The sequence below is a fragment of the Cherax quadricarinatus genome, chromosome 78 (genome assembly GCF_038502225.1).
Source record: "Cherax quadricarinatus isolate ZL_2023a chromosome 78, ASM3850222v1, whole genome shotgun sequence".
NCBI classification, from domain to species: domain Eukaryota; kingdom Metazoa; phylum Arthropoda; class Malacostraca; order Decapoda; family Parastacidae; genus Cherax; species Cherax quadricarinatus.
The window spans coordinates 9,386,450-9,408,772 of record NC_091369.1 but is presented as its reverse complement, the minus strand read 5'-3'; the positions used below and the strand labels follow the sequence as shown (position 1 = coordinate 9,408,772).

Sequence of the window (22,323 nt, the reverse complement as noted above, 5' to 3'; positions counted from 1 at the left end):
AACTCATCTGTTTGATAGTATATTTAATAACTTTAAAAAGCGTGATATTTGTTGAAGAAATGAGCTATTAATTAGGTAGTGTATGTTGAACTAACAGTTTATCTTTTGGCCGTGGGCTGCAGGAGATGAAGAGGGGGCATGCGGGGGGTTCAACTGGGGGTCTGTATACCCCCAATGGTGGTGGTCATGCAATCATGAGGTGACAGATAGAGACTGCATATATTGTTGGCGACAGTACCAGTCACAACCCTTCAGTGATCAGTATTCATACTATCTGGCCTCAGCCCAGACCTGCCAGCCCACTCGGCAGGAACAGGCCCCCGCAAGTGGGCCAAGTTTCGGCAGAGGATACCCACAGGGTCTCGGCTACAACATACCTGTTAGAGATGTCCCACTCTACCATCATCCACCCAGTCATGGCCTGTCACATGAGCGTGTAAGGGCGCGGGCCAGCCACCCAGCCCATTTACAGGATTATGGTAAAGTGTTATCACTTGGCACCCTTGTGGCACTCATATGTGTTGTGCTTAGTGGGGGGGGGGAGCCGGTAGCACTTCGCAAATACTGTATCCCAGTTCATTTCCCAAACGACTTTGGTTTTTCATTTTACATTAAATGGCTGCTGGTTGTTTTTTATTTATTTTTATTTTTTTTTTTTTAATTATTTATTCTTTGTTCCAAAATGCATGTGTTGCAGCTTGTATAGATTCTTAAAAAGTCTAAATTTTGTAAAGTGAAGCTGTGTTCTTATTTCTACTATTAGATTATTGTTACTTCTATATCATGTGTTCTTTAGTGTTTCCTGCTAAAAATCACATGCAATTTTGAGTTTTAAATTGTCCATGTATACTTAGTATATAATCAAGGAATGTATTTGGTGAGTTTGGACATGCATAGTTTCTTCTCTTCATTAAGAAGCTAACATTATTCTAGATGTAGCAAAAAGTTTTATGCATGAAGCTTATTTCATTATCAATACTTGGTATTGCCAGCAGCCATTTATAAAATCCCATGAAAGTAATGTTTTTTTGACATTTGATGGGTTAACACATGTGATGGGCCCGCCTGACTGGTTGGAGGATGTAGTAATTATATGTATGAGCTATAAGGCCATAATCACCAAGTATTGATGACATGAAAGCTGTTTGTACATATATAATGTACTGTGTATACAGAACAAGGGTTAACAAAACTGGTAGAGAGAGATTCTTCATGTAGTTTTAGTTTTACCAAGTCTGTGAGGATGCCTTTTGTGCCTGATGTGATTATGTATTTGTATGTGTGTGCGTGCATGAGAAAGAAGTGTGTGTATGTATATGTATATCTGTAATTTGTTTGTTTTCACAAGCACAAATTGCAAACTTTTAAATAATACAACACACGCAGTCAAGAATATGATTTGAAAAAGTCTTCACTACACAAAACAACAAAAATGGTCTCTACTGTTTCCTTAACTTTAGCTGTTTTAGCATATCAGGCATATTTATAGCCACTTAACATATCCTTCAATTGTGTGTGTGTGTGTGTATTTTTAAATATGGTTCAATAGTTAGAATAGGGCTGTGCTCATTGTCATGACTTTGTCATAAATTTGTATTATTCCCTGGACTTTTAGTCTGTACTATTATTGTGTAATTACTTAATACAGCTTATGATCTTTGTGTATAATTTAATCTTAAAATGTTTTATGATCCCAGTGGGTTTTGTGTAGTTATTTTTATTTCTACTCTCTACAGCTTTGTTTGTGAAGAAAATTTTTTAATGTCCCATGTACATTTTCCTTCATAGGTGGTTAATAGTTATGGCCTCTTCTTTTTCCCAAGAGTCATTGTCTGCTTTTTCTCATCCTTTTATGAATTTGCACATCATATATCCTCATTGTTTTATTATCTGATGGACATTTCCAAAGCCTCTAGTCAGTCGTAACTTTTTTTTTTTTTAAATTCTAGAACTCATTTTGATCATTTGTCTTTTAATTTTTACTATATTAAAACCTTTTACTTTAAGGTGCACAATATACCACATCTATTTACATTTGTTCTGTCATAGTAATGTTCTTTATATGCTCCACTTACAGATGTAATTTAATGTCCTAAGTACAGTAGACTGTTTATGATAGTTACGTTCCTGAAAGTGGGGCCTTATCAAAAAATCGTCTAAAATGAACTGAAGAACATACTGGAAAAATAGGGTTATGCTCAGTTTCTTTTTAAGCTTTGTAATTCATCAAAATTCAAAAATAGTTTCATATTCACTGTAGTTGTCATTGCTTGCTGATAGGGAAATGTTTTGTATTGGGGAAGGGGGTTGATGTGACCCTGTACAATACCTGTGCAAATGTATGATAAGCAGCTCCACAGTTATTACCTGCCACAACTGTTCCCTGCCTCCACCAAAACCATTATCACCTGCAATCATCAATAAAACTCTATATTTTATCTGTCAGAGCCATTTTTTTTTTTTTTTAAACAAAGTATGCCCAGAATAATACCATAATATGAATGCAAGCTTTTCAAGAAAACGTGAAAAATTTAATAAATTGTGAGGAAAACTTCTCAAGGCTCAGTTTGTGTTATTGTTGGGTTAAGGCTTGTGATGGGCAGTGAGTCATTGTATCCATCTCACAACTGCAAAATTAACTATTAGAATGCTTTTTACAAATACATGTATAAGCTATTAGTACATGTTAATAAATTTTTTTTAACACGTCTATTGTCTCCCACCTAGGCAGGGTGACCCATAAGAGAGAGACACTTTCACCATCATTCACATATAATCACTGTCTTTGCAGAGGCACCCAGATATGACAGTTTAACCCATTCACTGTTGGTCTTGTAATGTTACAGCTTGCAAGCCAGTGTTGCTCCTGTAATATTATGCCAAAATTCTAGCTGCTTCAAATCTTGCAGAAGAAAGCTGGTAGGCCTACATATGAGAGAATGGGTCTCAGTGATCAGTGTGTGCAGTATAAAAAAAAATCCTGAAGCACGCAGTGCATAATGAGAAAAAACAAAAAGAAAAACTTGTTGTTTTTGGTTTAAAACAGCAACTTTGCGGTGTATTTTCGTATGGTATTTATGGTTGTAGTCTCGTTTTCTTGGTGTCAATTGATAGAATGGAAGATATATTACAGAAATAGCGATGATTTTGATTGGTTTCATGATGAACAGTACCTTGAAATTGAGCTCCAAGTAGTGAAACTTCGATTATTGCTGATGTTCAAGAGTAAATAAATGACATCACCATCTAATACATATCCAACTGGCCAGTCTAATATGCAATCATGAATGGGTTGACATTATTTATACAATTATTACAATAATGCAGTAGTCTGCATAACAGTAAATCTTCTATTTTTTTTTTGTGTGAATAAAAATTTCAAAATTGAAAGCAAAAGTAATACAAGAGGGGCCTGGAGACGTAACTAATGAACAGAGTAAATGTTAGTGCCAGAAATGTCTGCATTGTTTATTCTTGACCTTGTTTTGAAATTGGCATCTTTTGAAATTTGTGTGAAATTGGCCAAGTTGCTAATTTCTGACCACTTTATTGGGTAGTTGAAATTGGTAAATGGGCAGTTTCTTGTACTCAATTGATAGAATAGGTGGAGTTCTAGCGAAATAGCTATAAGTTTGGTCAACTGGAACAGTGGAATTGGCCGAAAATAGGGCTCAAATTGGGCGAAATCGCCTATGCGTAAATATCAGACTGCTAACTTCGAGAGTGTAATTCCATAAGTTTTCCATCAATTTTCGTTCTTTTGGTGTCATTACCATCAGGAAAAGATTCTCTTTCATTTCATATTTTTTTTTTTTTAAATTCTTCTACACTGAGAACAAGTTTGTGAGCAGGGGTCATGACAGTGGAAGGGTTAAATGCCCCTTGCATTTTCAGTAATAAAATTAACTATGTAGAAGAGGGTGATTGGAGGCTCAGGCTGTGGTGGTCTTTAACAATATCAACAACAAATTCTCGTTCATCCTTGTTTGTTGATCACAAAATGCGTGTACTAACTAAACTGATGCACAATGTATTTGAAGTATGTCCAGTGGCTGCCTCCACCCTTTTTGGATGATTTCGGGGCCCCCTCGCCTTCCTTTTTCCCGGTGCTGTTTCTCACCCGCTTAGGACAGGCCCGATGACCCCTTGAATCGCCCGTTTCCCCACTATGCTTCCGGCCTTCCCCCGGGGCCCTTTTTCGCCGCCCGCCCCGCGACCCCGGGCCCCACCCCAAAAACCCCAAACAAATTCCTGCTATGATCTTCCACCTTCTGTTTCTTCTCAGAAAGACACCCCTTCAACCTTTTCACCCAGTTTCAGACTCGGGACAAAACTTCATTTTCACGACCCCTCTGCCTATCTTTCACCACAGTTTTGGGGACCCACGCCATGTTGGAAGATATTTTTTCATGCCTAAGAGCCGCATCGCCACGGCAGAATGCCCCAGGCTCATGGGCTTTCCCCTTTTTCCCATATCGACACTGTTCCTAACTATTGAAAACATCCTCAATTTGGGTTTTATTCTGATACCAAGTTCAAAAAAAATTCCAAACATGGGGCACCTTTTAACAGCTGGAACCCAAAGATCTCCAACCTCGGTGAGCACACGTTTTCCTCCCGGAGAGCGAACCCCAGTAGTGGCTGTTAACTTTTGACGCCGGAACTCCACCCCAGTTTATGAGAGGACATCAGAAATCCAAAGGTGATCCCACACCACAACATTTAAAATTTTGGGGGTTTTGGCAACCCGCAAATATTGCAGATCTATGGGAATCCCAGTCTGTGGTCCCGATGACCTTTTTAAAAACGTTTGAAAGACCTCCTTTTTGCCTTTTGCAGGCCCCCCTATTTCGCGTTGTCAAGCTTTTTTAAACCGGGGGAAAACGTTTCTCAAAGAGGCAGAAGGTCCCCCTTATGCCATGGCATTTTCCGCCTCCGCCCCAAGGAGACATTTGTTTCTTTTTCCCCGGTTTTCAAAACGCCCCCCATTTCGGGTACCCCATCTTCTCCACCTTGGTTACCTCTCCCATAGTCACCCTGTAGCTAATTCTTTGCTGCCCTCGCCAGACGCCGTTTCAACATCCAGTCTGACTGTTTTGGTTTCTAAAGCCTCAGTAGCGAGATTTTTAGACCCCCTAATCGCCCTCTCTTCTAAAAAGTCAAAAAGGTCCTTTAAACCTTCCTACCTTTTCCCCCTCTTTTCCCCCCTGTTCTGTACCTGGTTCCCCCCTCTACGGTTGTTACAATGTAGAGGTTCACCCTCCTCCTCGCTGACCTTCCCCCCCTTTTCCCCCTTTCTTCCTTTTCTGCCACCTCCCAGGTTTCTGCCTCTTCCCCCCTTCCAGCTTTCCCATTTCCCCCTCCCCCCTTGCCCCTACCTTGGAAACAGTCCATTACATTTCCCAAATTTTTACTCATCCTCCTCCCATTTAAATATTGTCCCCCACACATTCTAATTAAAACCGAAGCAATCTCAAAAATTTTTGGGAAAAAAACCATCAGTGAACATCCACCCCCCGCCCTTCTTCTCCCTACTCCATCTGGAAACTCATTTCTTCACAGCACACCATTCCTTTTTGTTGAACTTTTCCACTGCCTCCGCATGTGGATTTTTCAACCTCAGCCCGGGGAACCCACCCCGGGAAGGTTTTTTCTTGCCAATCGGGCCTTTTTACAGGGAATTTTGCGCCCGGGTTGGGGGAGCTTCAGATGTTATTTCCCCCAGCCCCTTTTAAAGGTTTTGGGCTGGTGAAGAGGCCTGGTCTGAGGAATTAGCCCTGTCGGCCCTTCTTCCTCAGACCAACCTAATACCCCATTCCCTCCCCTCCCTCCCCCCCATCCCCCCCTTTTTCCATTCCCCCCCTCCCCTCACCCCCCTTTGCCTCTTTTTTTACCTTGATTTTCCCCCAGGGCAGTTTAGGGGGGAAAGGGCCATCCATTGTGAGGTTTCGGGGTTGGTTTGCGGGAATTGTTTTGGGGGATGCCGATCCTCCATCCCGGGGTTTTGGGGTCTTTGGCCGGGGGGATTTTTAAGCCACCTTCATTCCCGTGGTGGCTGAAGGAGGTATGTTTTTTGGGGATATCCGCCCCCCTTTTTGCCCAAAAGGGGTGGCTCGGCAGATGTGGGGTTGCTTCCGTTGCTGGTTTCGGGGCATGGTAGATCCGGGCCATGCTGCATCTCCAAGCGGTTTGTCTCGGGGCGGAGGGAGACCCCCGCCCTTTTCTTTCCTCCTGGGAACTATTCCCCCCCGCCCCCCCTTTTTTATTTTTTTTTTGTTTTTATTTTTTTTTCTTTTTTTTTTTTTTAAAAAAAAAAGCAAAGGGAAACCCCAACCGGGGCCCCCTAGTCCATAAAACCCATCCCCCGGGCCCCTTCTTGAACCGACCCATTCTGACCCTCCTTGTTTTTAACCACTTTTGAACCTATCCCCTGCCTTTGTGGTGCTGTTTCTCACCCCCCGGGTACCGGGCTTATGACTCCCTTTTCGAACTCCGCCTCCTTTTTTTTGCCCGCCCCCTCAGGGGAATTTTTAAGCCCCCCATTTCATGGGGGACCCCCCGGGTCCTACTCCTAAACCCCAACGCCAATCTCCTGATGATGCCCTTGCCCTTCCCATTCTACTAAAAGCCGACACGAAAGCCCCTCTCCACGCCTTTGACCACACAATGGACTAAATTTTTTTTTAAAGACCCTTTTTCCCTTTTTCCTTTCTGCCCAAGTATTCCCGCGCCCCTGCGCCATGTTGGGAGATTTTTCATTCACGCCTCAAGGCAGCGATCGCACTGCCCAGAATGCTACCAAGCCATGATCTTTCTCCCCTTTTGGGAAATCGATACTATCCCTTTTTGAAAACATTTTTTCTCTCAATTTATTAATTTATTCTGCCCCATACCATAGTCCAACAAATTTTCCCTCATGTGGCAATAAATTTTTTAAAGCGGAACCCCAGGATCTCCAACCTCAAAGAGACACTTACCTTTCCTGCCCGGGCGGGACGTTACCCTTGCAATGGGTCGTTTAACTTTTGACAGGGGCCCCCCCTCATATGTGGGGGAATGGGGTTACAATTCAAAAGGGATACCTACACCCAAAAATGTAGAAATTTGCTTTTGGTCCCCCACAAATATTGCAGATCTATGGCCGAATGCCCAGTCTGTGGTGCCGAAACCATTCTAATACATTTTATAACCCACTTGCCTTAATTGTTAAGCTCCCCCCAGACCCCCCCTTGGGTCTATTTAAAATAAACGGAAACCGTTCCCTAAAAGAGGCAAAAGCCCCCCATGCTTAGTTACTCATCCCCCCGCCCCCAAAGGAGACCCCCTGTTTTTTTTCCCTGTTTCCCAAACATCCCCACTTCCCTTTTTCTGCAGCCTCCCCTGGTTTTTCCCCCCCATAGCCATTCTTTTTAATCCTTTGGCCTGGCTCTGACGTCCACACAACTCAGTCTGTTCCTCCCGCCTTCCCCACAAGCCCCCTTCGGGCAAGACCTTTTTAAACCCAAAAACCCCCTCTACCAGAAGTCCAAAACCACATTCTCAAATTTTTTGGCCCCCCCTTCCCCTTTTTCCCCCTCCACCGTTACCCTTTTTACTTGCCTAGTTCTTCCCCCTCTCTGGCTCTTTAAAAAGGGGGGAGATTCACCCTCCTCCTCGATAGCCTTCCACCCCTGTCCCCCAAGTTTTCCCCTTCACCCCCAGGTTTTTACCTCTTCTGTCCCCCCACCTCTCCAGTCCCCCCTTTTTCTCCCCTCTATTTGGTACAGCCATTACTGTCCCAACTTTACTCACCCTCCTCCCCTTTTCTCCCAAAATGGTTTTCCCCTACATCTTTTAATTAAAAATTAAACCCTTTCAGAATATTTGCAAGCTAAACCTTTAGGGGCACTGATTCATTCCTGTTCCTTTCTTCCCCTCCCCCATCTTCCCCCATTTTCAACCTCCGTCTTTTTACTTGAACATCTTCCAATGCCACCACCCTTGACTTTTTTAACCCCCTAGTCCGAGGGGGCCTTTACCTACAGATTCCCGATATTTTTTTCCGCCAATCATGGCCTTTTCAGGGAATATCCGCCCCAGGGGGAATGGGGGGTTCAGATGTTGCTTTCTTTTCCCCCGTTGGGCTTTTTCAAGAACCAAAATTACCTCGCGTTTTCCCAAACCCCTTTTGGGTTAAATTTTTTGTATTCTTCGGATCCTTTCAGATGGGGCCTTTAAAAAAGTGCCCCTTTTTTCTAAGATATTCCCACTGTCCTATTTGTCCCTACCTGCCATTTCACTGCACCCGATCCCCTTTTAATAAGTGGTTTTCAAATTTCATATCTTCTTCTCGAGCATTTTCTATCCCAGACTTTTTCCTTTTTTGTTTTTCCCTTCCACCAATTCCCTTTTTGGGGATTTTTAAACCCACCATTTCCTCTGGGGGGCTATTTTGACTATGTGGCATTCAGTTGGACTTTTTTGCCTCCACCCTCCATGTTTTAAATAGGTTCCCCCCCATTTTGATCCCCGTCCACCCCCTCTTTTCGATCTATCAGTCTGCTTTTCCTCCACCCCTGACTTCACCCGGGCTGCCCCCAGAACATGACAGCATCATTTTCCGATCATTCTTACTTCTCCTTCCATTCACCCACCTTCCCGAGCCCCTCGCTCAATTTGATGGGAAATTTGGGTCTTTATCCCCCACTGCAGTGAGGTTCCTTCTCCTCCATTGATGAGCCCACACTCTTCGCTCAGTTTATACCCCGTTTTTCATTCTTACCCCCCCCCAGGGAGGCATTCTCAGAAGTGTGTGCCTTTGGGGGTTCGGTTTTTGGCGAAGGTTGAAAAGTCTGCGGAGGAAACGAAAATAGAACCCCTAAACTTGTTGATTTTAAGGGCGCACCCGCCGTGTCATCCTGAAGCCAAACCATTGTTGGCGAATTGCCCCCCACCCTGCTTCTTCAGAGTGCCGGAAAAAGTGGGGAAAATTAGGGTTCCTCCCGACCGCCCGTTCTACGGGTCACTGGTGTTTATATAGCAAACCCTCCGCGCCATTGAACTTGGGCCCCTCTGGTCCCGTTTTGGGTCCATCTATGCCCCCCGTTTTTCCCAAAGTTTCCAGAAGTTAGACTTGGGCTTTTCTTTTCTCGGAGAAGAACAGTATAATGTGCCTTTTTCACTTCAAAAACTGGAGGCGCCCAGCTTCCGATCATCGGGTTTTGGGGCCTGATGACATTCATATTCGTAGTTAAAATTTAATGGGGCCCCTTTGTCCTCACACCCCTTTCCAAACTTATTTGGGCACAAGGGGGTTCTTCCCCAGCTGTGGAAATCTGCCAGTTCTCCTTTTTCCAAAGGGGACTACAGGGCATGATGCCCCCCACTATCCCCCTCCCCCAAAGGCAGTTTAAAATGATGGAACCCGCGACGTTTTGGGGATTTGGCTCACAAAAATTCTCCGCTAGTCATATGGTTTTTAGGGTGTTTCCAAAACCCTACCCGCTTGATCGTTTTTGTAATGCCTTTTAAATCACCAGTTATTGCCATATTTTTTGACCTTGAGAAGGGATATGCCCGAGGTATAAATTTGGCCCAGGCCCATTCCTTAGCCCCCGAGCACCATCCTTTTTAAAACAACTGACAGACATTTTGGTTGGGCAATAATGTTTTTTCCGACTTCGCCAACTGGGTGTCCCCCAGGATGTGTTCCACAAAACTTTTTCTCCTTATAAAGTTTGGCCTCTGTTCTTCCACCCCAAATTTGGTCATCACCATGTTTTACCCTTGTTTGCAGGGGCCGACGTCACCCTTTGATTTTCCCGCATGCGTCGACGGGTTTTGGGGACCACACATGGGGTTTTAAAAATTTTTAACCAAAATCAAAATTCTTTTACTAGGGATTCGTCATCCCTTTTTATTCTATGGCCCCCATAAAATTTTATAAGGTTTTATTTTTTTTGCCCTTAACCTGGGAAACCTCACATTACCCTCTAAGGCAACTTGTCACAAAACCTTCTTTAAAACCCTTGCTCATCTTTCCTGGGGGCTGATCGTCGAAATCTCCCTTTTTCATTCAGCCTCGTTTTAAAATCATTTTGGTAAGATTTATTCCCGCCCTCCTGCTACCTTCTAGCCCAACTTATCCATCACCGGCTTACGGTCCTTTGGGGCTTTTTCCTTTTCCCCGTTGAAATCATACAAAAAAATGTTCCATCCTTTTCTGATTGGGGTGCCCATTGCCTTCCTTATTTGGGAACCCACACACAATCCTTTCCCTTTTAGAATGGTCACCGAATTTGTAGACATTCTTTATCGCCGCCTGTTGCTGGCCTTTTTTTCTTCGCCTCCACTTTTTCTTCCCCGTTACCCCCTTTATGTTTATGTAGACCACTTTTCCCCTGGTTCCAGCTGTTTTTTCTTTCTCACTTTGCCAAAACTCAACCCACGGGGGTTCCTCTCTTTTTCCGTCACTTCCACATTTCTGCCCCGCTGTGTACACAGATGGTTAAATTTTAGAAGGCCGGTTCCAGTGTTTCCGGGCGTCGCAGGGGATTTTTCTTCATAGCATTTTTCTGCTAACTGTTTCCATTCTTGCAGCACTTTTTGGGGATCATGCCTGTGTCACTTTTGTAGTCTCAGGCCCTTTTTTGCTCTAAGGTATTAAAATTTTATAATTTATCCCCCTTCCCGATCCCAAATTTTGGGACCGTTCTCCCAAAAATAAAAATATTGTTTTTTTTTTGGGTCCGGCATGTCGACGGGGGGCTGAAAGGCAGGGAAATGCCGCGGGCAGCAGATTGGGCTACCCAAATTTCTACGGGGGTTCCCTTTCGGGGTATTTTTGGGAATACACCCACCTTCGCACCCTTGGAACATGGAAAAATCTGCCGAAAAAACCATTCTATTAAACCCAGCATGGTTACGCCCTTTCTTCATCATGCGAGGTTAACCCCCTTCCCGTTCGGATTTGGCCCCTGCCTTTCTTGGGGATCTCAGGGGAGGCACCCCGTTCCCCCGTGAGCAGTGTCAAGTTCCCGTATCGAAGCCCCATCGTTTGACGCCTTTTTTCAAACGACGCGAATTTACCCCCCGCGCTTCGTTCCTACTTCTTTACCTTCCCTTCTTGCTGATGGGCCCCCCTTAATCCTGACTCTCTCATTGACTTCTTGCAACGACTGATTTCCCCACAAACTCTGATGATATTTTCCCCCCCAGCCCTTTCTGGCCCTGCTGCCCTTTTTCCCTTTCAATCCACTGCCCCCCTTTTTTCCGGGAACCCGGTTTCCTCCATCTCCTTTTTCCACCTGATGCCCCCGCCTTCCTGCCCTAGCGTATATCCTTTGGCAGCGCCTTTTTTATTTTAATAATAATCTCCGTTTTCCCCCGTTGGTGTTTGCCAGGGAAACCCAAAAATTCACCCGCTGTTCTCTCCCATCTCAGGCATAATTTTGTATTTGATCCTTTCCTGATGGGATTTAAGAAAATGCCCCTTTTTCCGACTGATTTCTGTCCATCAGATATTTGTTCATACTATTATTAAAGAAACCCCTATCCCCCTTTTATAGGTTTTCGCCCGTTCTTTATTCTTCTCCCTTTTGGGCATTATTCGAATTGCCCTTTTTTTCCATTAACCCCGATTCTGTTACTTGGGATTTTAATGCCACCTTTTTCTGGGCTACGTGATTCCCGTGGATTGTTAGAACTTTTCTTTCCCCCCACCCTCCATGGGAAAAAACCGCACCATTTGATCCCCGGATACACATTTTCTCGATCTCTGTCTTCTGCCCCAAAGACTTCACTGGTCTGTTTCCGGGGTTGATGGGGTCATTTCCCCAAACATTCTTTCTTCCTTCATATCACCACTTTAAACCCCGCTGGGGTGACGGAATTGGGCCTTATCACGCCAACAATGAGGGCCCTTTGTCCCCATCATGAGCTTTTAAACCCTTTTGTTTAACCCCCTTTCATTCTGTACCCCAAACGGGGCATTCTCAAATGCGTGCCGGGGTCTCCCCGTCCCCGCAGCGTTGCCGCTGCATGGGGGAGGTAGCAATAGAACCCCAAAAGACTCCTTTGATTTTTTCAGAAACGGGGATCCCGCCGGTCAGGGGCGTAAAGCACTTGCTTGGGTTTCTCCACCCTCACCTCTGCTTTCTTAGTATCTGGGCAAAAACGGGGTAAAATTCCCTGACCCCCGCCCCTGGGGGGGATATACAAACCCCAGATGTTTTTGAAATTTGGGAATCTTGGTCCATTTTAAGGGCTCCATCTTGCCCCTTTTTTTTTCAAAGTCTGCCTTGAACCCCTTGGGCTTTTCTTTCTGAGAGAAAAACAGTATAATTCCTTTCACTTCAAGAACTGGGGCAACACCCCAGCTTGCGACGGAGCTGGGCCCCGGGGCATTCATATTCATATGCTCAACATTTTCATCAGTCAGCCCTTTCAGTCCTTTCCCCTTTAAATTTTTTTTGGTCACAAGGGGTTTTTTTCCCAGCTGGGAACCGCCATTTTTTCCTTTTCCCAAAACCCGGAACCGGGGCATGAAACCCCCCACTTCGCCCATTGTTTTTCTAGTGCAGTTTGAAAGGATGGAAAAACCGGAATGGCTTTTTGGGGGATTTGAGCCCGTTTTCCATCTAAAATTGGTTTGTGGGCTTCCCAAAACCCCTGCCCCACATATTCTAATGCTTTTTAATAACCCCTCGTTTTGCCATATTTTTTTACCTTAAAGGCAATGCCCGGGGGTTAATATTTTTTAAACCCACTTTAGTTGAGGCAACTACCATCCTTCCTTAAAATTTTTAACTGACAGGCATTTTGGGTTTTTAAAAATTTCCCCGAATTTATCCAAGCTGAAGGTGTCCCCCCGGGATGTATCCTGAGACAACACTTTTTTTCCTTTATTAATGATTTGGCCCCTTTTCTTCCCTAAAAAATTTTTCAACTCTATGGGCAGCTACCTTGGGAGGGGCTGATGTCACCTCATTACAGTTTTCCCCAGCATGCAGTCCTGTTTTCCCAAATTGGGCCACCACATGTGGGTTTTAAATTTTCAGCACAAACCCACAAAGTTTTTCATAGCGCCTGTCATCTCGATCATCCTTTTTACCCCTAGGGTTCCCCCAACTATAGTCAAGTTTCGGGGCCCCCTCTTTTATCAAGGGGTTCCGGGAAAACCCCACATTATCTCTGAAACAACTTGCCAGCCCTTTAACCTTTTTTAAAAACCCCTTTTCATCTTTCAAGGGGTGATCCAAACCCCCCTTTAAAATTCCACCCCCTTTTTTTATTTAAAATTGATTAGGTAAATTATTCAGCGGGATTCCTTACTTCTCTGTTTAAACCCCCTTCATCACCAAGGATTTCGTTTATGTTTGTTTTACTTTTCCCCCGTTAAGCTCTACAGAAACACGCCCCTCCTTTTTCCGATCGCCATGATGCCCTTTGCCCGCTACTATGTACCTTCATATTTTCCCCAACCCTTCCATTTATGAATGGTCCCGATATTAGTAAAATTTTTTTTTTGTTCCCCGCCCTGTTTACTCCGCCCCTTTTTCTTCGCCATTTTCATCTTTTCAATTACCACCTTTTTATGTACATGTAAACTCACTTTTCCCCCCCTCCTGGGGAAATTCCCCCTGTTGAGTCGCTTTTTTCTCTCCCTTTTTCAAAACCAACTGTCACGTGCCCCCTTTTTCTTTTGGGTTTCACTATTTCATGCCATTGGGGCACAGATGGTCAAATCTTTTAGGGAAGGATTCGCAGGTTTGACACTAAGGGCATTTTTCTGCCAGTTTTTTCTGCTGAATTGTATGCCACCTTCCCTTATCCGTGATCTATGCCTGTGTTTTTCATTTGTGGTTGTCTCAGACCCTTTTGTGCTTTCAGGCTATCAGAAATTTGTACACCTCACCCCCCTTAGTCCTCCTGTTCAACTTTTTACCCCGATCTTTTCCAAGCAAAGAAGTTTTGTTGGGTCCTTTTATGGGGCGCAGGAATGAAAGGCAGACCTGCTCGCGTCAGCAGGACATACCCCCAATTTATGTAGAGGTTTATACGGGGGCATTTTGCTGCAAATCTTTAACTTTACAGTGCCCGTTTTCTACTGCAACAAACTTCAATTATTAAACGGATAGGTTTCTGGCCATCTTCTTATCACCAGTTCGGGGGTTGGGGGCTACCCCTCCCGTCTTGCAGGGCCCTACTGCCCTTTCCATGGATATTCGGAGGGGGGTCTCCTCCGGGAATTAAACCCTTATCAGTCAGCCACATTCTGTTGGGCTGCCCACTTTATCAACGACACCAAATTTACCCCCGCCGCTTTCCCCCTTTCCCCCTTTTTCCTTCCTTCTCGCTGATGGACCATTTTACCGGGCTTTCATTGACTTTTTACAACAATATTCTTCAAAATTCTGATACCTTATTTCCTTAAACTCTTTCCCCCTTCCCCGATTTTTTTCCCCCCCGCTGTTTTCTTAAACCCGCTGATCATCCCTCCTCCCTTTTGCCATCCAAAACCCTTTCCTCCCTAAGGGGGCTTGATAGGGGAATTCTTTTGATTATAATAATAATCTAATAATACATTGCCAATTTTAATTATTCTGATGTACCTAGAAATGGTTTGTGTCTGAATCTTTCACTCAGTGTGGCACAAGGTTTTTATGCATAAGAGTGCTGCTTGCCATACCACGAAATCTGTTGTTCAGTGGCTTTGTGACTGAAGTATGTACTTTTGTTTGAGTGACCAAGAATCTTCTCAGCAGTAAACCCCTTTGAGAACTTCTTGGCTGAGGTATGGCCCCCTCCCCCAACATGCCGGCTATCCCCCACCAAGACAGGGTGACCTCTAGAAAGAAAGAAACACTTTCATCAACATTCACACACAATCACTGTCTTTGCAGAGGTGCCTAGATATGACAGTTTAGATGTCACTCTAAACATCCAATATCTCAAGCCGCTCCTTTAAGTGCAGGCTTTTTACTTCCCGCCTCCAGGACTTGAGTCCGGCTAACCAGTTTCCCTAAATCCCTTCACAAAATATTACCTTGTTCACACTCCAACAGTTCGTCACATCCCAAAAACTATTCGTCTCCTTTCACTCTTATCGAAGATGCTCACACATGTCTGCTGCATGTCCAGGCCCCTTGCACACAAAACCTCTTTTATTCCCTCCCTCCATCCTTTCCTAGGATGTCTCCACCCTCTACCCCTCCTCTCCTCCACTACAGTAGCTCCACACCACCTAATTTCCACACTACAAATTCTCTGCATAATTTGGTTTAATACCTTTTTTTCTACAAGTACATGTACAAGGTATACAGGCCTAGCTGACATCAATAACATACTACTATGTAGAAGGCTGCATGTTATGCAGAGTATTTTGAGCAAATTAGGTCAATTTTGTCTCGGGATGCAACCCACACCAGTCATCTAACACTCAGGTACCCATTTTATGCTGATGAGTGAACATAGATAACCAGTGTTTCAACTCTCACAGGGAATCAAACCTAGACCCTCACTGTGTGAAGCAAGAGCTTTTTCCACCAGGCCATGGGCCACAAATATTTACACCACACATTGCCCTTAGACACGACATTTCCACTGCCTCCAGCCGCCTCCTCCTCGATGCAACATTCACAACCCATGCTTCACATCCGTATAAAAGTGTTAGTACCACTATAGTCTCATCCATTTCCTTCTTTGCCTCCATGGATAATGGTTTTTTGTCTCCACAGATACCTCAAAGCACCACTAGCCTTTTTTCCTTCATCAGTTCTATGGTTAACGTTGTCCTTCATAAACCCATCTGTTGACAAATCTACTCCCAAATATCTCCCAAACAGAGATATACTAGAGAAAAGATATCAGTCCACTCCCACAGCTTTAGGATGCCATCTGTGAGTCACGGGGTAGTTTACCCCATGAAACCCTGAAGAATGCATGTTAATCATTTCATAGCAGGGTGAAGGCTTTCCTAAAGTGCAAGGGACAATCTGTTTTGAAGTCTTGATTTTACAGGGGGTGCTGACATACGTTAATGATGAGTACTATGCATGTTTGTAAAAGCTGTTTTCAAATTAGACAGTCTAGCATAAGAGATTGTCTTGATATCCTTTGTTTGTATATTTATGCATTAGTGTTTATATTCACATTAATGTTTTTGCCTTTATCCATTTTTTTTTTATTTCACAAATTGTAATCATTATGGATTTCTTGTTATTTCACTTACGTTATACTGTATTTCCATTACAGCATATGACATTTATCAACATAGTTGCATTATCATTTTTTTTTATTCTTAGTGCTTGATTTATCTAAATCCTCTGGTAAATATTTATTTGATTCATTTTTTATTTTATGTATGATTTGTACACCATTGGCAAACATTCTAAGAGTATAATTTATTTATTCTGATATTTTATTTCTATAAGTTAAAGCATATGGTATGAGGGCTGCTAGACCCCACCAGCGACATCTTCATAAATATGTTTTTCTTATCTGTTTGCATTTTTCCTTCCAAACAAGAAGTTTTTTATTATAATAATTTGTATTTTGTACCTACATTTTACTACAGTAGGCCCTAGAATAAAATTCATTTGAATGTTTTTGCATAACATGGTTGAAAAATTGAGGCATAAATTTGCATAGCACATCATAAAACTTGAATAGCACCACATGAAGTTTTGATAAAGGTGGTTCAGGCAGGAAAACTGCAGAATGCCTATTGCTGACTGGCTCAGTACTACATATGCTGTAGTGGCCCTCTTAACCTCAACAGATGACTGACCCACAGCCCTCAGCTGATAAAACAAAAATGACTCACAGCTGTCCACCATCTCCAAACACTTCTGTATCAACAGGCAAGAAAATAAGAAAGTTAAGGTAGGATAAAATTTGTCATGTCACTGTTAAATAAGCAAGAAAATTATGTAGTGAAATCTATAAGTGGCAGGAGCTACATGACCATCTGCAGACTTGTACATCTACAAGCAAGAGAGAGAGAATTTGATTTAAGGTAAAATTCATTCTTTCTTAAATTTTTACATATTTGATACACAAATAACCTGCACATAGGAGAAGGGGAGCTTATGATGACATTTCGGTCTGACTTGGACCATTTACAGAGTCACACTAACAGAAAGGAGAGGAGGGAGTATATATAAACCAGCAGACAGGGACAAGACAAAAGAGATAGTAGGAAAGTAAGAAGACAAGTAGTGGTAGAGGTAGTAGTGGAGTCAGTCGAAGATTAAGGAGGAGGAGCACTGCAAGGGAGCTAGAGGGGCCAAGCCAGACCGAAATGTCATCGTAAGCTCCCCTCTTCTGTTTGTGGGTTATTTGTGTATTGTGCCTTTTTGTTATGTATTTTATCCCAGTGAGGTTGTGTATTAAATTTTTAAGTTAATTGTGGCATATTAGCAGTCTTCATTTTCTTGGTACCAAATCCCATGCCCATTTTCTTTGGATGGAATAGTTGGTATGCTGTGTCAAACACCAGCCTTTCCCAGGTCTAAATAAAAGCAAGGTTTTTATTTAGGCTTGAGTGCAAAACATATTTCTCGATAAACAAGCAACGACATCCAAAATGTAAAGTGTCAAGACTTCATTACTTTTGACAAAGTAAAAAGCTTAAAAGAAATTGTTTAGTATTTTTGAGGGGATCCCAGAAACATATCCCTATGCAGTGGTACCTCAAATTACGAACTTAATTCATTCTGGAAGGCTGTTTGAGTGCTGATACCGAACAAATTTGTTCCCATAAGGAACAATGTAAATTAGGTTAGTCTGTTTCAGACCCCCAAAAATACAATTATGAAAGCACTTACAAAAATACACTTACATAATTGTTCGAGTTGGGAGCTGTTCGAAACTCGAGATACCACTGTATTTCTCATATTCTTAGATTCACTTTTTGCGTAAGACAGGTTTCAGGTTTATAACTACCCTGTTATTCAAGAGTCTAATGCATTTCATAATTTCTCTCATGTGGAATATTGACACTAATAAGAAAACCTTATTAGTGATCAAAAATTTTGAAGTGAGAAATAGTGAACACCCTTTCAAAAGTATTTTGATTGGTGTCCAGTTTGGGGGATTATTCTCTGCCAAAGCAAAATTAGTATTGGACACTAAAACAATTCTATGTCTTTTTAATATATTTGTACTAAGAAAGCATTAACCCACTGAATATGTACCAGAACATTGTGGAAAATGCAGTGCCTGCACTCTGAAGGCAGAGTGCGGATACTTGTAGTTTGGAGGGACACTTGAACTGTAGTATCGGCTAACTTGTGGCAAGACTGATAGTGAATGATAGTGATGGTGTTTCTTCTTCTGGGTCACCTTACCTTGGTGGGAGATGGCTGGTGTGTTAAAGATTGATAAAATAATAATTTTGCCTTGCAAACCCAGCTAATAATAGGGTTTCTGATAGTCAGTTTAGCCCTCATGCCTCTAATGTGTCAGGTGTCATCTGCAGGCTCCTCACTTCCTGATTAGTACACACATAACCTGCACATAGGAAACTCAATTTTATTATGACTGTTTCATTCTGACTTTGACCATTAACTAGTCATACAAGCTCCCTTATCTTCAGGCTTTTGTGAGAATAAGTTAATGGTCCAGGTCAGACTGACACATCATAAGTGTGTGATCTATGTGCAGATTATTTGTGTATTGTTCCAGTCATGGTAAAATATTGTGCATTTTCATTCTTCCCGGTTAGTAGTGTGTGTTTGATATCATTTTGTTAATTCTCCTTGCTGACTTGTGCATTGGTCCTTTTTAAATTGTGAACACACTTTGGAACCTTCTGTTGAGCTCATAGTATTTTTTTTTCTGTTGTCATGCATTCTGTAATTTCCAATTTCTAATTACCTGCTTGAATGTGTGCATGTGTGTGTGCACGTGTGTGTGTGGGGGGGGGGGGGGAATGCCTAAGAATGCACACATGCATATATGTGTGTGCATGCATTAGTTTGTGTGCACGAGTTTTAATAGCAGATTTCAAAGGTAAAAAATTTGGTATCTACAGTGTATCCACATTCATCTCTTGCAGCTGTGCATTTTTTGATGTTTTGCTTAAGTGTGTGTGAAGAAAATTCATGATATCTAGATCCTAGTATCTCTCATACGGAAGTTATTTTAATACACTGCTTATAATATCCATTTCTTCTTGATGCCAGGGATGAAACCTGCTGGAGCTCCAAGTGTACGACGATCTCATTCTATGAATTTAAATGATATGGCTGATATTAGATCGAGGATAGAACAAAGAACAGAGAGATCTGAGAATGCACCTTCTTCTTATAACAGTGATTATGGTGGCAGAGATAGGTGAGTCATTTTAGTATCAAAAGCACAATTTGTGGTGATTGGTTTAATTAAATCATCTTGAAATTGTGTTTGGTTAATCACTGATTTCTCACTAGCCTTACCTGCTAATTCCTTGCTCAGCTGACTTTAATGCTACAGTATTAAAAATTGCTTAAGGGCATGCTTTATAACTATAGACCAGAATGCATGATGGTATTATGTAATAGGAACTTTTTCTGTTTTGTTTTTCCTGATATGGTACATTTATTTAAAAATAAATTTTATAAGGGGGAAAAGCTTCTTACGTCATTAGATGTTTTAGCAGCATATCCATTGCCATAATGTATAATAAATTAAATTTTAGGTTCTTATTACTTGCTTATGTTATTAACCTGTGCTGTCTAATCATTGCAATTATGATTTGAATAAAAATTCCAGGAATAACTAGCATTTATCTTGATTAAAGTTTATTATACAGATAATGTACAGTATATAGTATGTTGTTTGTGCTGTTGCAAGTTGAACTTGAGCTGTAATTTTTAAGGATAATTTTTTTTTTTTTTTTTTATACAATATCCAAAATTTTTTCATAAAATAGGAGTATGAACAGTCAGGAATGGCAGGTTGACCTCTTGATGGTTATGGAGGTCATTGACCCCACTCTTGGACCAAGCTTTTAATATGCTGATGCTAGCCACATGCAGCCCAGGCAAGTTCCACAGCCTGCCTGCCTGATCAGGAACTGCCTAGAGGAAGTTGTCAGGTTTCCAGGTTCATCTTGTATTTGAAAGGCAGGAATTAAGGAGCTTTGGATCCTTCATGCTTATTGTAATTATGTATTTGAAGCTGCAAGAGCAGAGCTATGGTAGCATTGCCCCATCTTCAATCATTTTTTCATATAGTTTTTTAAATTTCCATTGATTGTACGTATTTTAATCCTTCGTTTTATTGAGACTATTTTTCACCATCTGCTATATATTTTGCTCTGATAATTACCGTGAAAGCATGGTGTTTTAACTTCATTGGTCTGTAGGTGGTGGTTGAACTGCAGAAGGTTTAATGTCCGAAACAGTACTTCCCAGGCTTTAATTATCAGCCTCACACACTGGAGGATGTTGAACTGACACTTCCAAAAGCCTCTTAGAGAGTTAGGTCAGTGTCAGAGGTCACTTCAAAGCACCACTTTTGAAATAGGGCTTTCATGTAAAGTTTTTTACAACTGAATTTTAAACAAGTCAGAGCATTCGGATTCCAGAAAAACATTCGAAGACATTTTTTAGATGTGCATTTTTTCTTCCCTTAAATTAAGATGTTACTGTATAGCATTGTACAGTAATGTCCTAATTTAAGGCATGTATGCCCTAGTCTGGAGTGCAAATGCTTTGAAGGTTATCATTATTGACTTGACATTTCTTATGATGGTTCTTGTTATCTAGTTATACTATTATTTTTACCTTACATTTGTGATGGTAACACTAATATGACCCTTGAATGTAAAATCTTTTAACATCATTACTCCAAAACTCCATTCATTCTTCTTCCACTTCATTGAATGGTTTGTGTTTTGTACTGTTGCAGGTTTTATATCTTCAAGTTTTTCAGAGAGGAGCAACTGAAATTTATTCTCATTGAGCATCATAAAGAAGGTTCCTAAGATTCAAATGTCAGTTATGATGACCTTCACTTAACAGTCACTTAATTTCTTAACATTTCTGATTCACGGATGCAAATATTACAAATGTTCAATTGAAAATACATTGGAACTTCGACTAATGAGTGTCCCAACATACGAGTTTTTCAATATACGAGACATCGCTCGGTCAGTTTTTTGTTCTGAGTTACGAGCCAACATCTGAGTTATGAGCGAGCTTCCCCCTCAACCCTCAACCCACACACACTACTTGTTTATCTATGGATTTCATGCTTTAATTCCATGGACATCATCCTCTTTTTCTTCTCAGCACTGTCCTTTGCACTTACTTTCTTAGGACCCATGGCTAGAAAAAAGAAATTTGGCAAGGTAAATGCACAAAATGCAAGCAGAACACAAGAGAAATGCTTCCATGGCGAGGTAAACAGTGCACTAAGTTGGCGGTGTTCTGAAGCTCGCTCATTATTATTATTATTATTATTATTATTATTAATTTAGGGAACTAGAGTGCAGATTCAGTTCCCCAGATCAAGAGCCCCTCACCAGCATCAAGGTTCCTTGATGCTGGTGAGCGGCTTTTGATCTAGGGAATTGGATCTGTGCTCCAGTTCCATAAATTAATAATAATAGTAATGAGCGAGCTTCAGGACGCTGCCACTAGTTGGCGCAGCGTACGCCACAGCAATTTAAGTGTAGCACTAAGAGTGTAGCAGGTAAGTTAAGCGATAGAAAAAGGACGAAACGAAACGAACTCCTCCAGTGTTAATGTTGGTGTTTATAGGGCCACAGACAGCATACGCCGCTCTTCCTATCTTTTCCCACCCTCAACCTTTGCCAGCATCTCCTCCAAGGTAAGTGTGTACGTACACTATATAGCAAGTTTATTTCTTTACATTCTCTATTATATTTTATTATGTTTTTATACAATATTTCTTATTTTAAATACAGTGGACCCCCCGCATTACGAACGCATCGCCTTACGTTAAATCCGCTATACGAAGCATTTGAACACAAAAATTTTGCCTCGCCTCATGATAAAAAACTCGCATTACGTGATTCGTCCGGGACGCGGCCTCAGCTGTCCCGTGGGTGCCAGTGTTTACAAGCCGGCCAGTGCGGTTGCATCTAAGCATACATTCGGTACATTTCATATTATCACAGTGTTTTTAGTGCTTGTAGCTGCAAAATAAGTCAACATGGGCCCCAAGAAAGCTTCTAGTGCTAACCCTGTGGTAAAAAGGGTGAAAATAACTGTGGAAATGAAGAAAGAGATAATTACGAAGTACGAAAGTGGAGTGCATGTCTTGGAGCTGGCCAGGTTGTATACCAAACCCCAATCAACCATCGCTACTATCTTGACCAACAGAACGGCAGTC

At 42.0% G+C, this 22,323-nt stretch overlaps 1 protein-coding gene across 22 annotated transcripts in view; it reads left to right on the top strand.

The window, feature by feature from the left end:
* The window catches only part of Patronin (calmodulin-regulated spectrin-associated protein patronin), a 213,072-nt gene that overhangs the window by 60,455 nt on the left and 130,294 nt on the right, over positions 1 to 22,323 (top strand). For 18 of the 22 annotated variants that reach the window (XM_053795430.2, XM_053795420.2, XM_053795424.2 and 15 more), the window contains 2 exons: positions 285 to 479; positions 19,167 to 19,317. In XM_053795430.2, coding sequence (XP_053651405.1) covers positions 285 to 479; positions 19,167 to 19,317 — 346 coding nt within the window. The remainder of the gene's footprint in view (positions 1 to 284; positions 480 to 19,166; positions 19,318 to 22,323) is intronic. The other 4 variants (XM_053795429.2, XM_053795425.2, XM_053795418.2 and 1 more) reach the window with 1 other exon arrangement.